The sequence below is a fragment of the Odocoileus virginianus genome, chromosome 3 (assembly GCF_023699985.2).
Source record: "Odocoileus virginianus isolate 20LAN1187 ecotype Illinois chromosome 3, Ovbor_1.2, whole genome shotgun sequence".
In the NCBI taxonomy this organism is placed as follows: Eukaryota; Metazoa; Chordata; class Mammalia; order Artiodactyla; family Cervidae; genus Odocoileus; species Odocoileus virginianus.
Genome location: NC_069676.1, coordinates 34,263,878 through 34,280,601, shown reverse-complemented (window position 1 = coordinate 34,280,601; position 16,724 = coordinate 34,263,878). Strand labels below are relative to the sequence as shown.

The 16,724-nt window shown below is 42.3% G+C and overlaps 1 protein-coding gene across 4 annotated transcripts in view; it reads right to left on the bottom strand.

Moving 5' to 3' along the window:
- SEMA6A (semaphorin 6A) overlaps positions 1-16,724 on the bottom strand; it is a 129,473-nt gene that overhangs the window by 23,922 nt on the left and 88,827 nt on the right. For 2 of the 4 annotated variants that reach the window (XM_020910302.2, XM_020910304.2), the window contains exons 11-19: positions 15,746-15,877; positions 12,794-12,949; positions 11,213-11,389; positions 10,712-10,852; positions 10,545-10,625; positions 8,276-8,334; positions 5,534-5,554; positions 5,347-5,397; positions 112-267 (exon numbers count right to left, since the gene is read on the bottom strand). In XM_020910302.2, the coding sequence (XP_020765961.1) occupies positions 112-267; positions 5,347-5,397; positions 5,534-5,554; positions 8,276-8,334; positions 10,545-10,625; positions 10,712-10,852; positions 11,213-11,389; positions 12,794-12,949; positions 15,746-15,877 (974 nt within the window). The remainder of the gene's footprint in view (positions 1-111; positions 268-5,346; positions 5,398-5,533; positions 5,555-8,275; positions 8,335-10,544; positions 10,626-10,711; positions 10,853-11,212; positions 11,390-12,793; positions 12,950-15,745; positions 15,878-16,724) is intronic. The other 2 variants (XM_020910305.2, XM_020910306.2) reach the window with 2 other exon arrangements.

Below are 16,724 nucleotides of genomic sequence, written 5' to 3'. Positions count from 1 at the left end.
TGGAGGTCCGTTCCTTAAACGCTGCTGTGGTTCAGCTGGAAGCAGTTACACAGTCCTCCCCGCTCCTCCCTCCCTCTCCCCGCAGAGGAAGGGGTGCTTCCAAGGCCTTACCCTTCTTGTCCTGGTGATTATGGGAAGACACTGCCCCCAAAGAGTCTGTGCTGTCGCGTGACTCCTTCCAGTCCATCATTCCTCCCCTAGACTCATATCCCTCTTGAGCTGCCGAATCGGACGTGGTGGTGCTGGGCAAGAGGGAACTGGAGTGCCCTGTTTTCATCACAAATACAATTAGGGGAGACATCACCGGAGACACCTGCTCTTTCTTTGCTCAGAGGCCAGGAGGTGGGACACCCACACTGGCAGTAAAAGACTCAAAGGAGATTGCCCTAGACATGACAAGGCTGGTGGTAGGATTCGGCAGAAGAGCCCTTGAACTTGCAGTTAGAGGGCGAGGGCCAGGTCTTGTCTCTGCTGCCTGCTGGGTGAGCCCGAGGGAATCACTTAAGCTCCCTGCGCCTTGGTTTTCCTTGTGCACAAAAGAGAGGCCTCCCATGTTTGGAGGGTAAAGTGGCATCATGCTGAAAGTGCCTAGCAGTGTCTGACACATAGTAGGTGCTCAGGAAATATCAGAGTCCCTGGGTATTCCCGCAGTAGCACTAAGGCAGAATGTGTCCACTCCGGGGTAACAGTCACGATGATGGGGCAGGTGTATGGTCGTGGGTGAGTCTCTGCCCTGTCACAGACAACTCGGCTGCCCCGAGCCTTTCCCATGGAGGATGTGTCTAGTATTCGGCTGCGCCGCAGCCTCACAGGCATTCTGCTTTCTAAAGGGAGCTGCTCCAGCCCTCCTGCCTGGAATACAGGGCTGAATGTTCTGCCTTGTTATGGCTTTGCCTTTTGTGTCTTACTCAAACCAAGTTAAGTTTCATGGTCTCCTGACTCATACCCGTCAGAGGTGGGTTTGGAGGCCACCATGACTGATACGATTCAGACCAGAAAGGGAGAGCTTTCTGAGATCCAGAGTCGCCTACCGCAGGATAATGCCAGAAGAAGGATGGCCAGGTTGGGAGTTATGGCAGAAATTGGACATTTCCTGTGAATACATTTCTAAGCATTCCTTTCCATCATCCCACAAGGTTAAATGCAGATCGCATCTGGCGCTTTGATCTAAACTGTCACAATGATTTAAAGAAGCCCCACTACCTGTTATCTCTGGTGGAAATAAAAAATAACCTCTCTGTGATTTTCAAGTGGAGTCTTTGGCTTATTAAACCATCTTACCTATAGAAGCAACCTCTTGAACAATTTTTAAAAAGACATCAGGGAACTACTGTGAATGTGTAGTTGATGCCTTTGGTAGAAAGTAGGACAGATTTCACAAGTGACTCAGCCTTGGGCTGTAATCATCACACATGTGATAAATAAAATGCCGGCCACCAGAAAGAAAGATTCTAGTGAATGCACTGCATTCTTCTTTTTCACAATTATTACTGCAAGTTGGATTTTCAGGAGACTTTAATACTGTAAATTACAGACCATGTAACCATATACATACATGGTTATATATATAATGTGTGTGTGTGAATAAAGCAGGGAAAAGCAAGCAAACCAAGTGGGTATCTAAGCTAGAGGATTTCTGTGGGAGCTCTACATTTAAAATGTTACCACAAAGCTTTAGTAACATTTAAGAGGCCTTCTGTGTAGGGCTTGTTTGGCTTCTATACAGCTTCAAATATCCACTTTGCTGCAAAAAGTCTAGTTCATATCCAACTGCTAAAAACATGTTCATTTAAAACTCAAGAATGCTTGCATCTAGATTTTTTGTTTTTTACATTTCCGGGTTTCACATTTCATCTCCCAATACTGATAAGAGAACATGAGTAGGAAAATTAATAACTTGGAATTGGAAATGCAGACTTTCTTTTACTTTCTTTATGCTTATATTGAGGTCTAAAATATAGCCTCTATTTTCTGCTGTTGAATTAACCATGTTCTCATGAAACATACTGTCAACCTAAGAGAGACTTCAGCGTCCAAACAGTGAGAAATAGCTTTGTAGAGAGTCAGAAAGAGGGGGGAGGAAAAATGAAGCCTTTCCTCCAAGTAGCAAGAACTTCTTTTACCTGAATTGATAGGCATTTTGAGTGCTTTCAATTTAACTGTGTTCAAGGGGCAATTTTATGGTAATGCCATAAGTATGGTTTAGGGAGAACATTTCTTAATATGGTAATCTAGGGGAAATAAATGCCTAAGGGACACATTCTCTGTAGAAAAGAGTTCCTGGACCATATGTTGCAAATACATGGAAAAGTCATTGGTAATGGAAAGCTATGGCTATGAGAGGAAATTAGTGTGGACCAGATGGTAGTTAGGTAGGAAAATGTTGCACGCAAATGTGAGAAATCAGCTTCTGCCTATTGCTGAAATGTTAGTTTAATACCCACCACATCTCCGTTTTCTCCATGTAAATCTAGAGAAACCATGCATCGTATATACTCAAATGGAAGAAAAAAATAGAGCAGCATGAGGCTTGTAATCTTTGAAATGTATGCTCGAGGACAGACAGTGTGTGTCACTGGTGGAAGCAGATAGTCGGAGAAAGCAGTGCCTGATTCTCAGGAATTTTAGAACTACCATGTGAAAGCACCCGTAAGCAGCCGTCCTTCATTTGAAATTAAAGAAATGTATTATTATGACCTTATTATTACGACCTCTCCAACTGTTAAATAGGTATCACTCATGTTTCTTCTTAGAGTCTGATTCTATGGGCTATATTGTTTTTGTGCATTCCCTAAGAGACTCTGTAACCAAAATCATGCAACAAAAACAGGCAATCATTTGTGGATATGGTATTACAGGTCAACAATTTGGAACCTATAATTTTGTCTTGTTAATCCAACAAGAAAAGTCATAATTTTAATCAGTGGAGCTTATTATGTATTATTCTTACAATATTCAAAGAAATAGATTTTAAAAGTTAACTCCAATATGCATCATATTGTTTCTCTATATCTACAAGTCTTTGTATTAGTAATTCCACAGGTTAGAGACCCTTCAAACTACTCTAACCTATTAACAGTGATGGTAGCCAATTAGACACAGAGGAGGCACTAAATCAATACAAGAGAGGATGAGAGGAGGAAGACAGTAGGGTCCAATTCACTAAAAAGGGGTCCTTGTATATGTAACTGGTATTGCAGAGAGCTTCTACCATGCAGAGTTTGCATGGTTTATTGAGTAATTCTTTTTTTCAGAGTTAGGCAGTTCTTGTTCTGTGGGTTACTCTATGACTGTACTCAGCCACTGAGCTTCAGTGTTATGCTAGACACAGTGGGTGCACTTTGGACTTTGAGGTTGGCTTCCTTGTTTATATCTGTGCTCATAAAAACAGCAATTTGGTTTTTCTTTTGATGGTACAAAAAGAGTACCCTATCCAGTGCCTGGCACATAGTAGGCCCTAAGCAGCTGTCTGCAAATGAATGAATTCAATCTCTTCTAGGTGTATTAGCTCCAAAATAAGCATCTTTTGCAGTAGTTTGTGTAAAGAAAGTCTCCTGTGCTTTTGTAAGTACTGTTTGAACCAGCCCTCATTTTGATGGTCAGTTAATCATCTAACCACTTTACAATGGGGAGACTGAGCCTGAAATGGACAGAATTATTAGCTGAAAGGAAAATTCCAACTCTTCTTCAGTGTCATCACAGAAACCACTGATGCAGCGATTGGGGATTGTCCTTTAAAGTGTTAATGTGGAGGAATTAATAAGTTCCCTTCCTTTTCTAAAAGCAGGAAGAGGGATCCATAAACTGAAGAGTACTTTTTGTTCATCAAGAACATCCCATGCTTTAATTATTCTATCTATATGAGAAACTACCTGGGAGTTAAAATTGGCCTTAGTACGACAGATGAATGCTCAGTAGGCTGCTGGTTCAAGTAGATCTGAGACCTGAATTTCTCAATATCTGATAAATATTATTCCATTATAGGAAATGATTGCAAAGTATGATATTGGAAAGAGCAGCTGCTAACTGGCTTCTTTCTGAAGGCCCCACTGAGCTACATGACGTTGCCTCCTGAGGAATGTTTCTCCCAGTTGTTGGGGTTCAACATTCTGGCCTGAATCAGAGATGAGGGCAGGTTAAAGGGGGACGGATTCAGTGGGCTCACTGACTCCACACTGCCTCACTTCATGACAGGAGAGACTGGGTGTTGTTTTCCGTCTCTGTACAGCCGCCGTTTATAAGGTAGACTTTAGGACTTTCAAAGAGGCATTTTATTGATGCTAGGCATGACAGTTTCCACGGAGCTATTAAACACATTTGTAGTCATCAGGAACTGCTTCTCTGAATTCTAAATCTACCTTGCTTTCTTTTCCTTCCTCTTTTTTCTTTCCTTTATTTTGTTCTCTTCCTCTGTTACCTACCTCTACGTTGAAAGACTGACCTGGAGCTGTTACTGTTATGTATTTCAAAACATAAAAATAAATGATAAAATGTCTGCGTATCAACGAAACTTGTAGTCCCCATTATAATGCAGCAGCTTAAATTTACCGTTACATATGTGCTGTTCATTATCTTTAAAAAAAAAAAAAAAACAAATGAATAGTTTACTTTAATAAACATTTGGGGAAGCTTTGAGAAAAGAAACTGGAACATTTCAACTACATATTAACTTTCTTTATAAAGAGCTCAGAATATCTGTTTATGGACTTATGGGCTTTATTTAGTATAGTGTCTGTGTATTTCAGAGCAGGAACAATGGGATAGATCCTGTCTGCACATCATTTCGACTGCATCACTCTTCCTTATATACATTTAAAGAAATATCACTGAAGATAGGTCTAAAAATTCATACTCCATGTATGATTAAATTTTGATGGCTATATTGGAAAGTTTTGCCTATTAAGAACTTGGTATCTGCATTCTGTATGGATTTTTCTTGCAGAGGATGTTGTTCTGAAAGTCAGCATTTTGGGGAATGGTACCATCTATCAGGTAAGGAGCTGTGGTCTATTACTTATAAGCACTGTTCTTTTATCTTGGCTGTACTTATGTCCAAAAGCAATTTCTTCTCCCTCAAGAACTCATTAAATGCATTCACCAAATTCCCTAAGGTTGGCATATTTCATGTTATGTGGATTAAAAATGTAAGACTCATTCTCACATGTCAGTTGTCTCATGTATGTGGAGAAATTTTTGAAGCATCATGAAAGCTATGAATAATTTTAGTGAATTGGGGCCCTGAAGTAGCAAAGGATCTGGTCCATGATGTTTAGGAATGAAAACTCTAAACTACCACAGGATGAGTGGCTTGAAGACTAAGAAAACAAAACAAAACCATAAACTGACCATATACTGTGTTGTAAGACATTTCATGATCTGGTAGAGGAGTTGAAATGTCTATAAAAAATAATGAGAATTTAAAAGTTAATTGAAAAAGAAACATAAGATTCGGAAATACTCAAGAGGGTTAGTGAAATAGGATTTCACGAATAGATTTTCATTGCTATTAAATTATCAGTAACATCTTCCTTACCATTCAGTGCCACGAAGGAATCTGAAAGACAAAAGGGAAGAGTGAGTTACTTAATGTTTAACACTCTGCTCAATGTGACTTTTGTAATCAGTGGGAATGAGCGGATTCAGAGCTGCGCTAACATACAAGGCCTATACTAAGTAAGTGCTTTTTAGTTTCTGCTTGTAACAGAAGATGCTTCATATTTGGTTCACTTTCATATCCCTGTGTCTCTTTACCAAGTGGGTTTCCTCAAAGTCATGCCTTTGTTGCCAAGAGGCAGAGAAAAAGCAGGCGTGAGTGCAGGGCTAGGTAACTGCGATTCGACATAAGCCCTGCTCCATCAGGAAGGACGTGTATATGGATAAGATGAGTCACGTCTGGACCACACTTACGAAGCACTTGTTCTTTATATTCTCTCTCATTTCATCCTCCCAACTGTGCTGTGAGGAACTGTCCAGTATCACAATGTTCTGACCTCAGCAGGGGTTTAAGTTAGGAAATTAACAAAAATAAAAACCACACATATAGACAACATCCTGTTTGTGTGCATGCACGCATGTAAGTATGTGCTGTGTATCTGGGTCATGTCACTGGTTCACTCAGCCTGCTCCTCAGCCTCTGATACTGGCTCTTTATGCTTTTCTCATTTCCCCTAAAACTTCTGTGAGAGAGTCCTTGTGTAACAGTATCAAAGTCCTGTGAACGCCTGGGTGTGACTAGGTAACAACTAACAGAGGTAGGTCACGCTCCAGTGGGCGCCCACTAGAAAAGTCACTACCTGCCGCCTGGAGCAGGCACCCTATGTGCCTCAGTGGGAATGGGGTGTCAGGTTATGCGGAACATGAAAACACGGGGCCTTGACCCCTGAGACTGAGGGTAAATCTCCAACCTTGGACCTGAAGGCCTGCCCCGTGCTCCGCCCTGGGACCCGGGGGCGGTGTGAACCTGCTGGTGTAGTTGACACCTCAGAGAGCCAGTAACATTTTCCCACTTTTCATGTGTGCACCTATTCAACCCACATCGATACCCCTGTTTTTTCTACAGAGGCCTTTATCATCAACTCATAAAAATATTAAGAAAATATTCACTGACGTCAGCTAATTAAGTTCACTCACAGAGACACACATACAGACCAAAGCTTGTTTTCCCTAAAAATGGCACTGGAAGGTGCCAACTTGACTAAGGTCCACCAATCACCATCACACTGTTTCGCTGCACACACCTAACAGATCTTTCGGTGATGCCACTGTCTCCTATGTCTACTTCTTAATTCAGATTTTGTGTGTGAGGACATAGTAGGAAAAAGACAAAGGAAGGAGCTTTTGCCAATATATATTTGCAAACAAAAAATATATATGACCAAGAATTTGGAGATGAGGCTGTCTGAAGCCCTCTTTATTTAATTATGTCTCTTCTCCAGAAAAGATAAGGTATTAAATGGCACCTAAGAGTCTGTCATTTCAGGACTCATGGCTCAAAGATGGGAGAGTTATATCCATGATTTTCATTATCGAATCAAGTATCAGAAGTAATATAGTTTCATTCCCCTAGGAGCCATTTTTGGTGCCATTCTGAATGCAAGCTTCTTGAAAATTCATCACATATAACATTTTGAAACATGGCAAACTAAACATTTTTCAAGGGTATGGCATTATTCTCTAAATTAGTGTTAATAAACCATTTTCAAGAGAATATGGATATTAATCAGATCGCTGAACAGCTGGGCAGAGTTGTGACTAGGATCCTTTATATAAAGTTCTAACTAAAATATTAACATCCAACTAGTCCATCCTAAAGGAAATCAGTCCTGGGTATTCATTGGAAGGACTGATGTTGAAGCTGAAACTCCAATACTTTGGCCGCCTTATGCAAAGAGCTGACTCATTTGAAAAGACCCTGATGCTGGGAAAGATTGAGGGCAGGAGGAGAAGGGGACGACAGAGGATGAGATGGCTGGATGGCATCACCAACTCAATGGACATGGGTTTGAGTAAACTCCGGGAGCTGGTGATGGACAGGGAGGCCTGGTGTGCTGCGGTTCATGGGGTCGAAAAGAGTCGGACCTGACTGAGCAACTGAACTGAATAACTTTTGAAATGAACCCTGAGATTTAGCATAGTAGATCAGTTCTTATAAAAAGGGTATTTTGAATCACTTTATACTTAGTGGGTTCTTTCTGAACATTTGTTTTTATTGCAAATGAATAAACGTAAGTCTAATTAAAAAATAATTAGTTTTGTTCGTCAATATGTTCAAGAAAATAAAATAGTCCCATTTAACTTAAAAAACAGAGTTCAGTGATCAACTTTTTAAATCATTTGTCTAAAAATTATGCCAATATTGTATTTTTAAAGACAAAACTAGTGTTGTTTTGGCTTTTATTTTTTTTTTATAGTTTTTTATTCTTTAATTGGAGGAAAATTGCTTTACAGTGTTGTGTTGGTAAAGCTGGTTTTTAAGTGGAAATGCTGATATAGCTAACTGTTCTGCTACAGGTTCATCCTCAAGAGTGAATTTGTTCCACAACATTTATGATAACGAACTAGGTGCCAGCATTTTCAGCAACAGCACTGACAACTCTGGCTTCAAAAGACACTGTTTTCTCTGATATTTAGAAGGTGATTTATGTTATTTTTGCATGTTTTAGAGGCAGCTGCACTCAATTTCACATGTGGGGTCATGTTTCTAGGCCATTCTATAAAAGCATCTTTTATCGACTAAATATCCAAAAACAAGCATGGATAAAAAAACTCCACTTACTGTGACAATCCCCCAGGCCATCAGTATTGCCACGCTCTATGTCCTGTTCAAAAGTCAGTCTTCAAAAGGAAGGAAGGAGAAGAAGACAGAAACAGATTCAATGATATGAGTTTATTCCAGCATGTGTCTTAAGTTTCACTAAAGCAACTAACACAGTTTAAAAAACTGAGTGCCAGGTATAAAAAGAAGTAGACAAAACAGCTTGAAAATTTATCTCCGAAGTTTATAGAAATGAGTCCTTTGTGAATCTCCAAGGAGAAGCCATGGTTTGGGCAGTCAATTCAGGTTTTATCCAGGGGGTAAACAAGTTTGTGGATTACCTATATCACTCTTTGCTGCTAATGCCCTGAGCATTTTTGAAACATCTGAAAAGTTTAAATGTTAACCAACATCCTGATGTAAGTGATACAGAAGTCTATACCTTAAGAAAAGCGTTTTCCTCTCTCCTTTCTCTTTACCCCAACTCTTGCCTTCTTAGACCGTTATCTATTTCTTTGTTTAGAAATAACTTTGTATAGCAAAGTGTTCACAGCGGTCGGTGGATATAAGGGGCCTCTGAGAGGACACAGGACACAGTGGTGTGTTTTGCTGAAACTATGTGGCTATTTTGTTCACACCTGGCCCCACATCCAGTCCTCAGGAGTACTGCTCTCATTCTCCTTTACAGGTTCACTATTCTTTCAAGTCCACTAGGTTACCTTTGGGCTGCATAAACTCTATACCCTAAAAGGACTGATCTTAATAGTATCTATTTTGATTTTTAAGTAAACACACTGGAATAGTCCAAAGGAATCTTGTTTTTTCGGGGGAACTCTGCTCTTCTTTCTGCAACATACTCAAAACTCTGATTTTGCAACTGCCTTCAGAGTTTATTTATGAGCCATCTCGGAAAACTACTTTGACAGTCACACCTTGATCTAATAATCTGCCGTGTTTGTTTCTAGTGTTTTTATGCTATGTCAAAAATCAAATTCAGCCTCAAAGGATAAAGATTTCTAGTTGTAATGAAAGCCAGGATTCACCCGGTCCTGAGGCCATGTTCCAAGGAGAGTTCCACGTGGTTTGAACAATTGGGTTCTCATGCTGACTTAAAAATGATTCTTAAAATTCAGTCTTATTACCTTTGTTACACCTTGACTAAAGAAAGGAGATAGGCCATTTCTCAGCTTCTCTCACTGTGTGCTTCTGTGATCCTTCCTCCTTCGCTTCAAGGTCCCCGTGAAAAGCTATAAAGCTCTCACACTGTCGTCTGTCAGTACTGCTACTTGCAAAGCTGATCTAATACTGCATGGTGAGTCAACCCTTTGCATTAGCCAGATTTCCAGGTCAGACTTGACAGTTTACATCAGCTCTGTTTATGGGAATACTTTCCCTCAAATTATGCAGGTGGCGGTCAATCAGCTGTCCTATCTAACTTGCTATTCTCAGATGGGAGAGGGGGCTCTCCCATTGAGTTGGGAGGACAATTCCTTTTGCCTGGTGGATTAGGGGAAGTGAAGAAATGACTATGAAAGAACTGTGCTGGCATCTGGCATCTTCCTTGAAATGCCATAACCTGTCAAGGACATGCACTGAATATTTCTCCAAATGTTATTTTGGATTTCAAATCCACAGAAGTAAAAGCATAAAGCCTTTGAACTGACACCATCCAAGCACTGGAAGTCAGGGTAACAATTCTCAGCACCAAAATCACATGCGTGGTAGACTGGCTTGATCTAGCTGATCTGCTGGAGAAATGCCAAGAATTGATTGACTCCCTAATGAGGAATAGGGTCAGCTGTTCCATAGTGCAGGAGAGAGGTTTATTGGATGTGTACACCATGCTTGCAATACAAATGCATTGCTTATTAACAAATGCCCTGCAGTTTCTTCTCAGCCCTGGATGGTCAATTACAGGGGCCAGTTTTGCTATGGCTGGGACAGACCACATCACTAACCTAATTGGTACCCTCCTGCTCCCCTTCTCTGCCGTTCTTGCACTATGATGATCAAGGCACATACCCTCTTGTCCCTCTCCCCAGGGAATACTTAAAGTCCACTGTGTTGTTTTTCTCTGTTTTTACTAAGTCTGAGGATGGATGATTAATCAATTGGAAGTCTGCCACGTGTGATGTTGGGGTATTCTATGAAATGGGAAAAGGAAGGAGAACGGCTGGCAGTCACAACGATGAGGTATGTGCACAGAAGGCCGAGCGGCAGTGGTGTGTGTGAGCACAATCAATCCTATGTTTAGGCCACTTTAAACTCTCCCATGCCTCAGGCTCCTTACCTGCTGCTGGGCGACAGATGAGCACATGCACCTGCTTCCTTTACCCACCCACAGTAGGGGTCTCTGGAAGCAATACAGGTTCTGCAGGAAGAGAATGACTGTGAGCTCACCTAGGACTCTTCCCTAAGCACCGTGAACATCCAATGATCAATGAGGCAAATACATACTTTTTACACTTGCCATGCCGCTCACACCGGCCAAGGGGAACCTTGATCACACAAGTGGAGAATGCAACATACAGAGAGCTGCTGGCTTTGTCCAGCTGCATGCCCATGATCCTCTTGTCTTCTACGCCGTCATAGCTGCACCTAAATTTTTAAGGCAGGATAATATCATTCATAGTCTCTCTTGGGCTAGTTCTCTTTTTCCTGCCACCACCTGACACCCCTGCTCCCAGCCTATGAGGTTAGATCTCTTCATCTAATCTAACTGAAGAAGCAATGGATCCTTATATGTGCACCACATACATACATATGTGTTTACCTATATAAACGCACACATTAGCAGCAAGGAGAAAATAATGTTTTTAATGTATGAAAGGATTTTTACAAATAATGCTAAAAGTCATCTAAAATGCATGAAATCTAAGTCTACCATGATTTCTCTCAATGGAAAAGATAATAACGTGACAAATAATTACTAGAAAAAGAACCAAACATTCTACGCACTTTTCAGGATTGTAAACGCTCATCTCCTCCAGGAAAAGGCTGTCATTTAGGAAACCACTGTTTCCTGTCCTGGCCAAGAATTTCAAGATGATTCCCTTCTCGGATCCCAGGAAAACCACAGTGTGGTTCTGATATGGGCCAGCAGCGGTGTCCACCGCAATTTTGGTCAGGCGGTATCTAAAATGACAGGATCACATTTTTTATATCTTTGTTGGTCTTTCATTAATGTGTCCCCCTTTTCCACTTCAAACAATTGTGATCAAGCTTTCTAGTAAGAACCTCAAGAAAAATATATGCATATAAATAATGCTCTCAAGCTGTTCTGCTCCTTTATTTCCACATGTAGAGCATTAGTATGGCTCCAAGGGGAGGAAAGAGGTATGTATGTGCAGAAGCCAAGTTACATAATAAATACATAGCCATACCATCTGAAACCATTCAGCAATTATCACTTCCATGAGCAACAAGGAGAGACTGATGTCTTCTATGAAGAGGGGAAGAAATAAAGTGAACTCATTTAATATTTTACACTAACCACTAACGTTTCACAGAATACTGAAAAGAAAAGCCCTGGCTACCATTTTTCCACACTCTTCCTCTGAGGTGCCAAGACTTGTCAATAAAACGTCAGGTTGGGAAGATTTCGGATTGTGTACAGAGGGGTTGAGAGTTCTGAAGGATGGGGGGGAGGGGTAGAGTGTGAATGGCACTGTTAACAAATAAAAGGATATATAAGCCAAACAAAATTCATTTAAAGCCAAAGTAAAGAGCGTTAGTCCTTAGCATCCTCTTAGGTAAGTCCTACATGGCATCTTCCTTCTCTAAAGTCCCACAGCAGTTCAGCAGTCCATGGAGACCCTTTTCTCTGTAAGCAGTGTGGCAGGAACTGGAGAACATGGACTCTTCTGCAAGTTATGTACCATGGTTTCCATCTTACGGGCAAGAACAATTATAGTACTTTGTGCGTGCAAAGTTGCTTCAGTCATGTCTGACTCTTTGCGACCCCATGGACTGTAGCCCGCCAGACTCCTTTGTCCATGGGATTCTCCAAGCAAGAATACTGGAGTGGGTTGCCATGCCCTTCTCCAGGGAGTCTTTCTGACCCAGGGATTGAACCCAGGTCTCCTGCATTGTAGACAGATTCTTTACTGTCTGAGCTGTCAGGGAGGCCTGTGTGACAGCTAACAATTCAGAGACAGTGCTCAGATGGAATCTGCAGCATGTTTTGCAACCACAACAAACAAACAGGTGTGTACATCCATTGACTGATTGTCTTCACACTCCTCTACTTGAACACACGTGGAATTAACCAGCTAAGGCAAAGGAGACATCTTTGTTTCCTCTAATTGCTGACCTGGGTCCAGTTACCCTGAAACTCTCTGAACTGTGGTTTCACTGGGAATGTGGTTATGGGGGTTTGGTGGCATCCACCCAACTGCCCAGGACTTCAGAACTGAACCCAGGCCTGGATGACAGAAGGGGTTCGTGGCACTTCAAATCATGATCCACCGATGACCGGTCCAATGATCATGGGCAGCAACAGGGGAAATCCAGTAAGGACGCAGTTTGCCTAACACTCACCTGACCATCGTCCTCAGGAACCACGGCCTGTTGATGATGGACGGCACGGCCTCATCCATAAGCGGGTGCGTTTTGATGAAATTCAAGGTGTCGTCAGGAAATTCATTGGAGGTGGTGTATTTTTCTAAGGAGGAGGAGCCGGCGCAGCAGCCTGGCCTACAAAGAAACAAGGGAGCTTCTATCACACTTTATGGCAAATTCTTTGAATGAGCTGCTTCTCTGTGCAACTCACATGAGGGAGAATAGACTTGAGGCTGAGAATAGGAAGCTGAACAATGTATAATGCCACCAAAAAATATGCTTAGATTGCCTTGGGCCGCCTCCGCGCTCCATAGAGAAGCCTGAGCCAGGACGTTCAGCCTTGGCTGAGAGCAGCCGGGTTTCCCCGCCAGAAACACAAACAAACCCCATAAACAGTGATGGAGCTCGAAACAGATGAGAGTTTCGAAACAAGTGAGACATTTGCACGTCTCTGGGACTGCTCTGCCTGTCCTAAAACTCTGCTAGGAGTTCTGGAGGTATTTGTTCCACAGAAGGAGACAAGTGGGCTGACTTTTTCACAAGTGTAGAAAACAAAGGTGTTCAAAAAGTCGCTGGCCTTATATAACCTGCTTTGTGGTTTAGTTGCTAAGCCGTGTCCGTCTCCTTTGCGACCCCACGGACTGTAGCCCAGCAGGCTCCTCTGTCCATGGAATTTCTCAGACAAGAATCCTGGAGTGAGTTGCCATTTCCTTCTCCAGGGGATCGTCCCAACGCAGGGACTGAACCTTCATCTCCTGCTTGGCAGGCAGATTCTTTACCACTGAACCTACCTGCTAGACTCAGTATAACCTCTCTCATTACCAGGAGGTCAGGGAACCTTTTGTTTTTTATTGCTTTCATTTGATTTGGGTAGGCGTGAAAAGCCAATTACACTGAAATTCTCGTCTGAAAATTCATTTTAAAACACGCTGAACAATGACACTGAAGATTGGTTTCTAAAAGAAATGACATGGTTTCAAGAGTCAAGGTACACCTCAGCGAAGTCAGATTAGGGAGATACTAGCGCCAGGCTTGTCCAGACTCCTGGCCTCCCCTCTGGTGCAGGAGAGAAAAGTGGCCCTGACAGCACTGGCAGGATCTAGCCCTGGGCACATGCTTTCATGGCACTAACCCAGCCAGTCAGGGAAAGCATCCTGCTGTTTATAAGAGAGACAGGCCAGCACGTGGAACGATGACCAGTGGAAAGTCACTTAAAGTATGCGTCCTGCTTGCCTGGAAGGTAGTCAACACTCCTTCAGAGAATCCACCTTACTTAGAGACTTTGACAATTCACCTGAGGTTGCCAGGGTATATTTTTTACAATTATTCTGTTCTCCTTTAGTAACAGAGAAGGCACATGCCAGATGATCCAGGGGATGAAAAAGGATGGATCATAGGGGTTTCTGCCCTGGGTACAGTGATTCATATTATCTAAGGTAGTTCAATTCAGCGAATTGGGTTAGGTATTTTTGGGGGGATGGAATTGGATGTTGGAGCAAAGAGTTGGAAACCAAAAAGGTTTAAAAGACATTGGGTTTCCTTCCACAGATTCAGCGGAGGGAGCTAACATACAGGGACATTTCTGTATTTTCATAATGTAGGTTTCAAATGCTGTAGGCGTCAGACACGACTGAGTGACTGAACAACAAAGGTAGGTATGCTGCGTGTGGACCATAAAGAGGTCCACAGGGCCGGGAGAGGGTTTCATCCTGTCCCAGTTAGAGAAATGCATGAACTGGTTTCTTGTTCAGTCACTCAGTTGTGTCCAACTCTTTGCGACCCCATGGACTGCAGCATGCCAGGCTTCTCTATCCTTCACCATCTCCTGGAGTTTGCTCAAACTCACATCTGTTGAGTCAGTGATGCCATCCCACCATCCCATCCTCTGTTGCCCCCTTCTCCTCCTGCTCTCAATCTTTCCCAGCATCATGGTCGTTTCCAATGAGTTGGCTGTTCGTATCAGGTGGACAAAGTATTGGACTGGTTTAATGTGCAGGTCTGATGGAAATTACACAGGACCCAAAGTCTCTAGATTGTCTCTGGACAATAGGTTCCCCGTGAAAGCACTTTTGGGGCATGTTTTGAGGATGAGGGAATCTATGATACATCCGGACCCCAAACAGACTAGAACCCTCAGACCAGAGACATCCTAATAATGGCGCACTGCACCTGCTGGTCCCTACCTGCCCTTAGCCTGGGATTAGCTCTGATCCAGTCTAGTCACAGAATCCAGCGAACATCGTTAATATTTTACATTTTATTAAGGCTGAAAGACATGGGTCTCTGTGAAACTGAAGGGAAGCAGGGAGAAGTGGTGGAAGTCATCTCCCCAGCAGCTTGCACAATACACTCTGTACCTCTCCGGGCCTCAGTTTCCTCAGCTATAGACCCCTGGGGCTGCTGGGGTGGATGGCTCCTGTCATCCAAGGATTACAGTGGATAATCTACAGATATAGAGTCTAAGTGAAAGACTAGAGAGTCACTGTTTTGAATATAACTTGGGTAATTTGGGGATTGGTTAAGGGAATGAAGGTAAATGGCTTATAGGCCTTTCTGTTGTGTTGGCATTTGTATCTGCCACCACGGAAGGCCCTGGTGTGCAGTTGATAAGATGCTCACTGTGTGTGTGCTAAGTTGCTTCAGTCGTGTCTGACTCTTTGTGGCCCTGTGGACTGCAGCCCTCCAGGCTCCTTTGTCCATGGGATTCTCCAGACAAGGATACTGGAGTGGGTTGCCATGCTCCTCCAGGCATACTCCTCCAGGGTATCTTCCAGTCCCAGGGATCGAACCCATGCCTTTTACGTCTCCTGCATTGGTGGGTGGGTTCTTTACCATTAGTGCCAACTGGGAAGCCCAAGATACTCATTACCATGGGAACTAACTGCACCACTTCTGGAAATTTAAAAGAGCCTGATAAACATGGGCACATACCTGGGCTTAGGCACGCGTTCATCAGGAACTGGTGTCCATGTGGAATCTGGAGACTTCTGTTCTTTGAATCTCCCAGTAAAGACATTGGCGATGTCATGCATGTCATAGGCACACACTGCAGACCCAGGGATGCTGCGATGGGGCATTGCATACAAAGTGTTACTTATGCAACAGTTCTGCATGTCATTTGGAAAACATACACCAAAGAAACTTCCCTGGTACTGGCAGTTGAAATTTAATGTTCATACCCTGAACACTATAAATGTAAAAGGATCCTAGTGCATAAGGAGAATGTTTCAGTGAATCAAATTTGCCTTACTGGTCTTAAAGAAAGGGCTAGTTAAAGCAAAATCATAGGGAAAACCCCCCTTTTTTTGGTCTTGTGTCTGGCACTGCTTTTGTTTATAAAGGAGGAATGGTTGACCTGATGATTTTCAAGTTTTGTGAATTTCCTGAAATTAATTACCAGTCTTTAAACCAAAGATAAAATGTTTGGGCAACATTCTGCATCTCTGATATTGGTAAAAGTTTGAAGCAAAAGTGCCCCTGCTGTCCACATATTCCTTCTTCGAATTTGGCTTCTCAAGTCAAGGACATCAGCAGTGAGAATGTATGTGTGAGGAACACAAACATATTTTATGCTAGTCACTGAACACTGTAAATTCTACTTCCTGTTTATTTGCATAAGACTAAACAGTTTAAATCTCTAAAGCACCAATGCTTTGCAAATAAAATGCTCGATTAAGTGCTAAATAATAATAACATCAGTAATCTCTACCTGTAATTATATTCTTGCCTGGCACTCCTGGAAGGACTTTGGGGGTTGTTTTTCATCAATGGTGAGAAGACATGAATTATTCATTCATCTAGGCACATTACTTGAACCTGTGTTTGTTTCTATGGTTGTTCCTTGATTTTGATCAAATAAATTTCAGGTACTGGCTGTCCAACATTTTGAATCAGGCTTTGAGATAGTGGG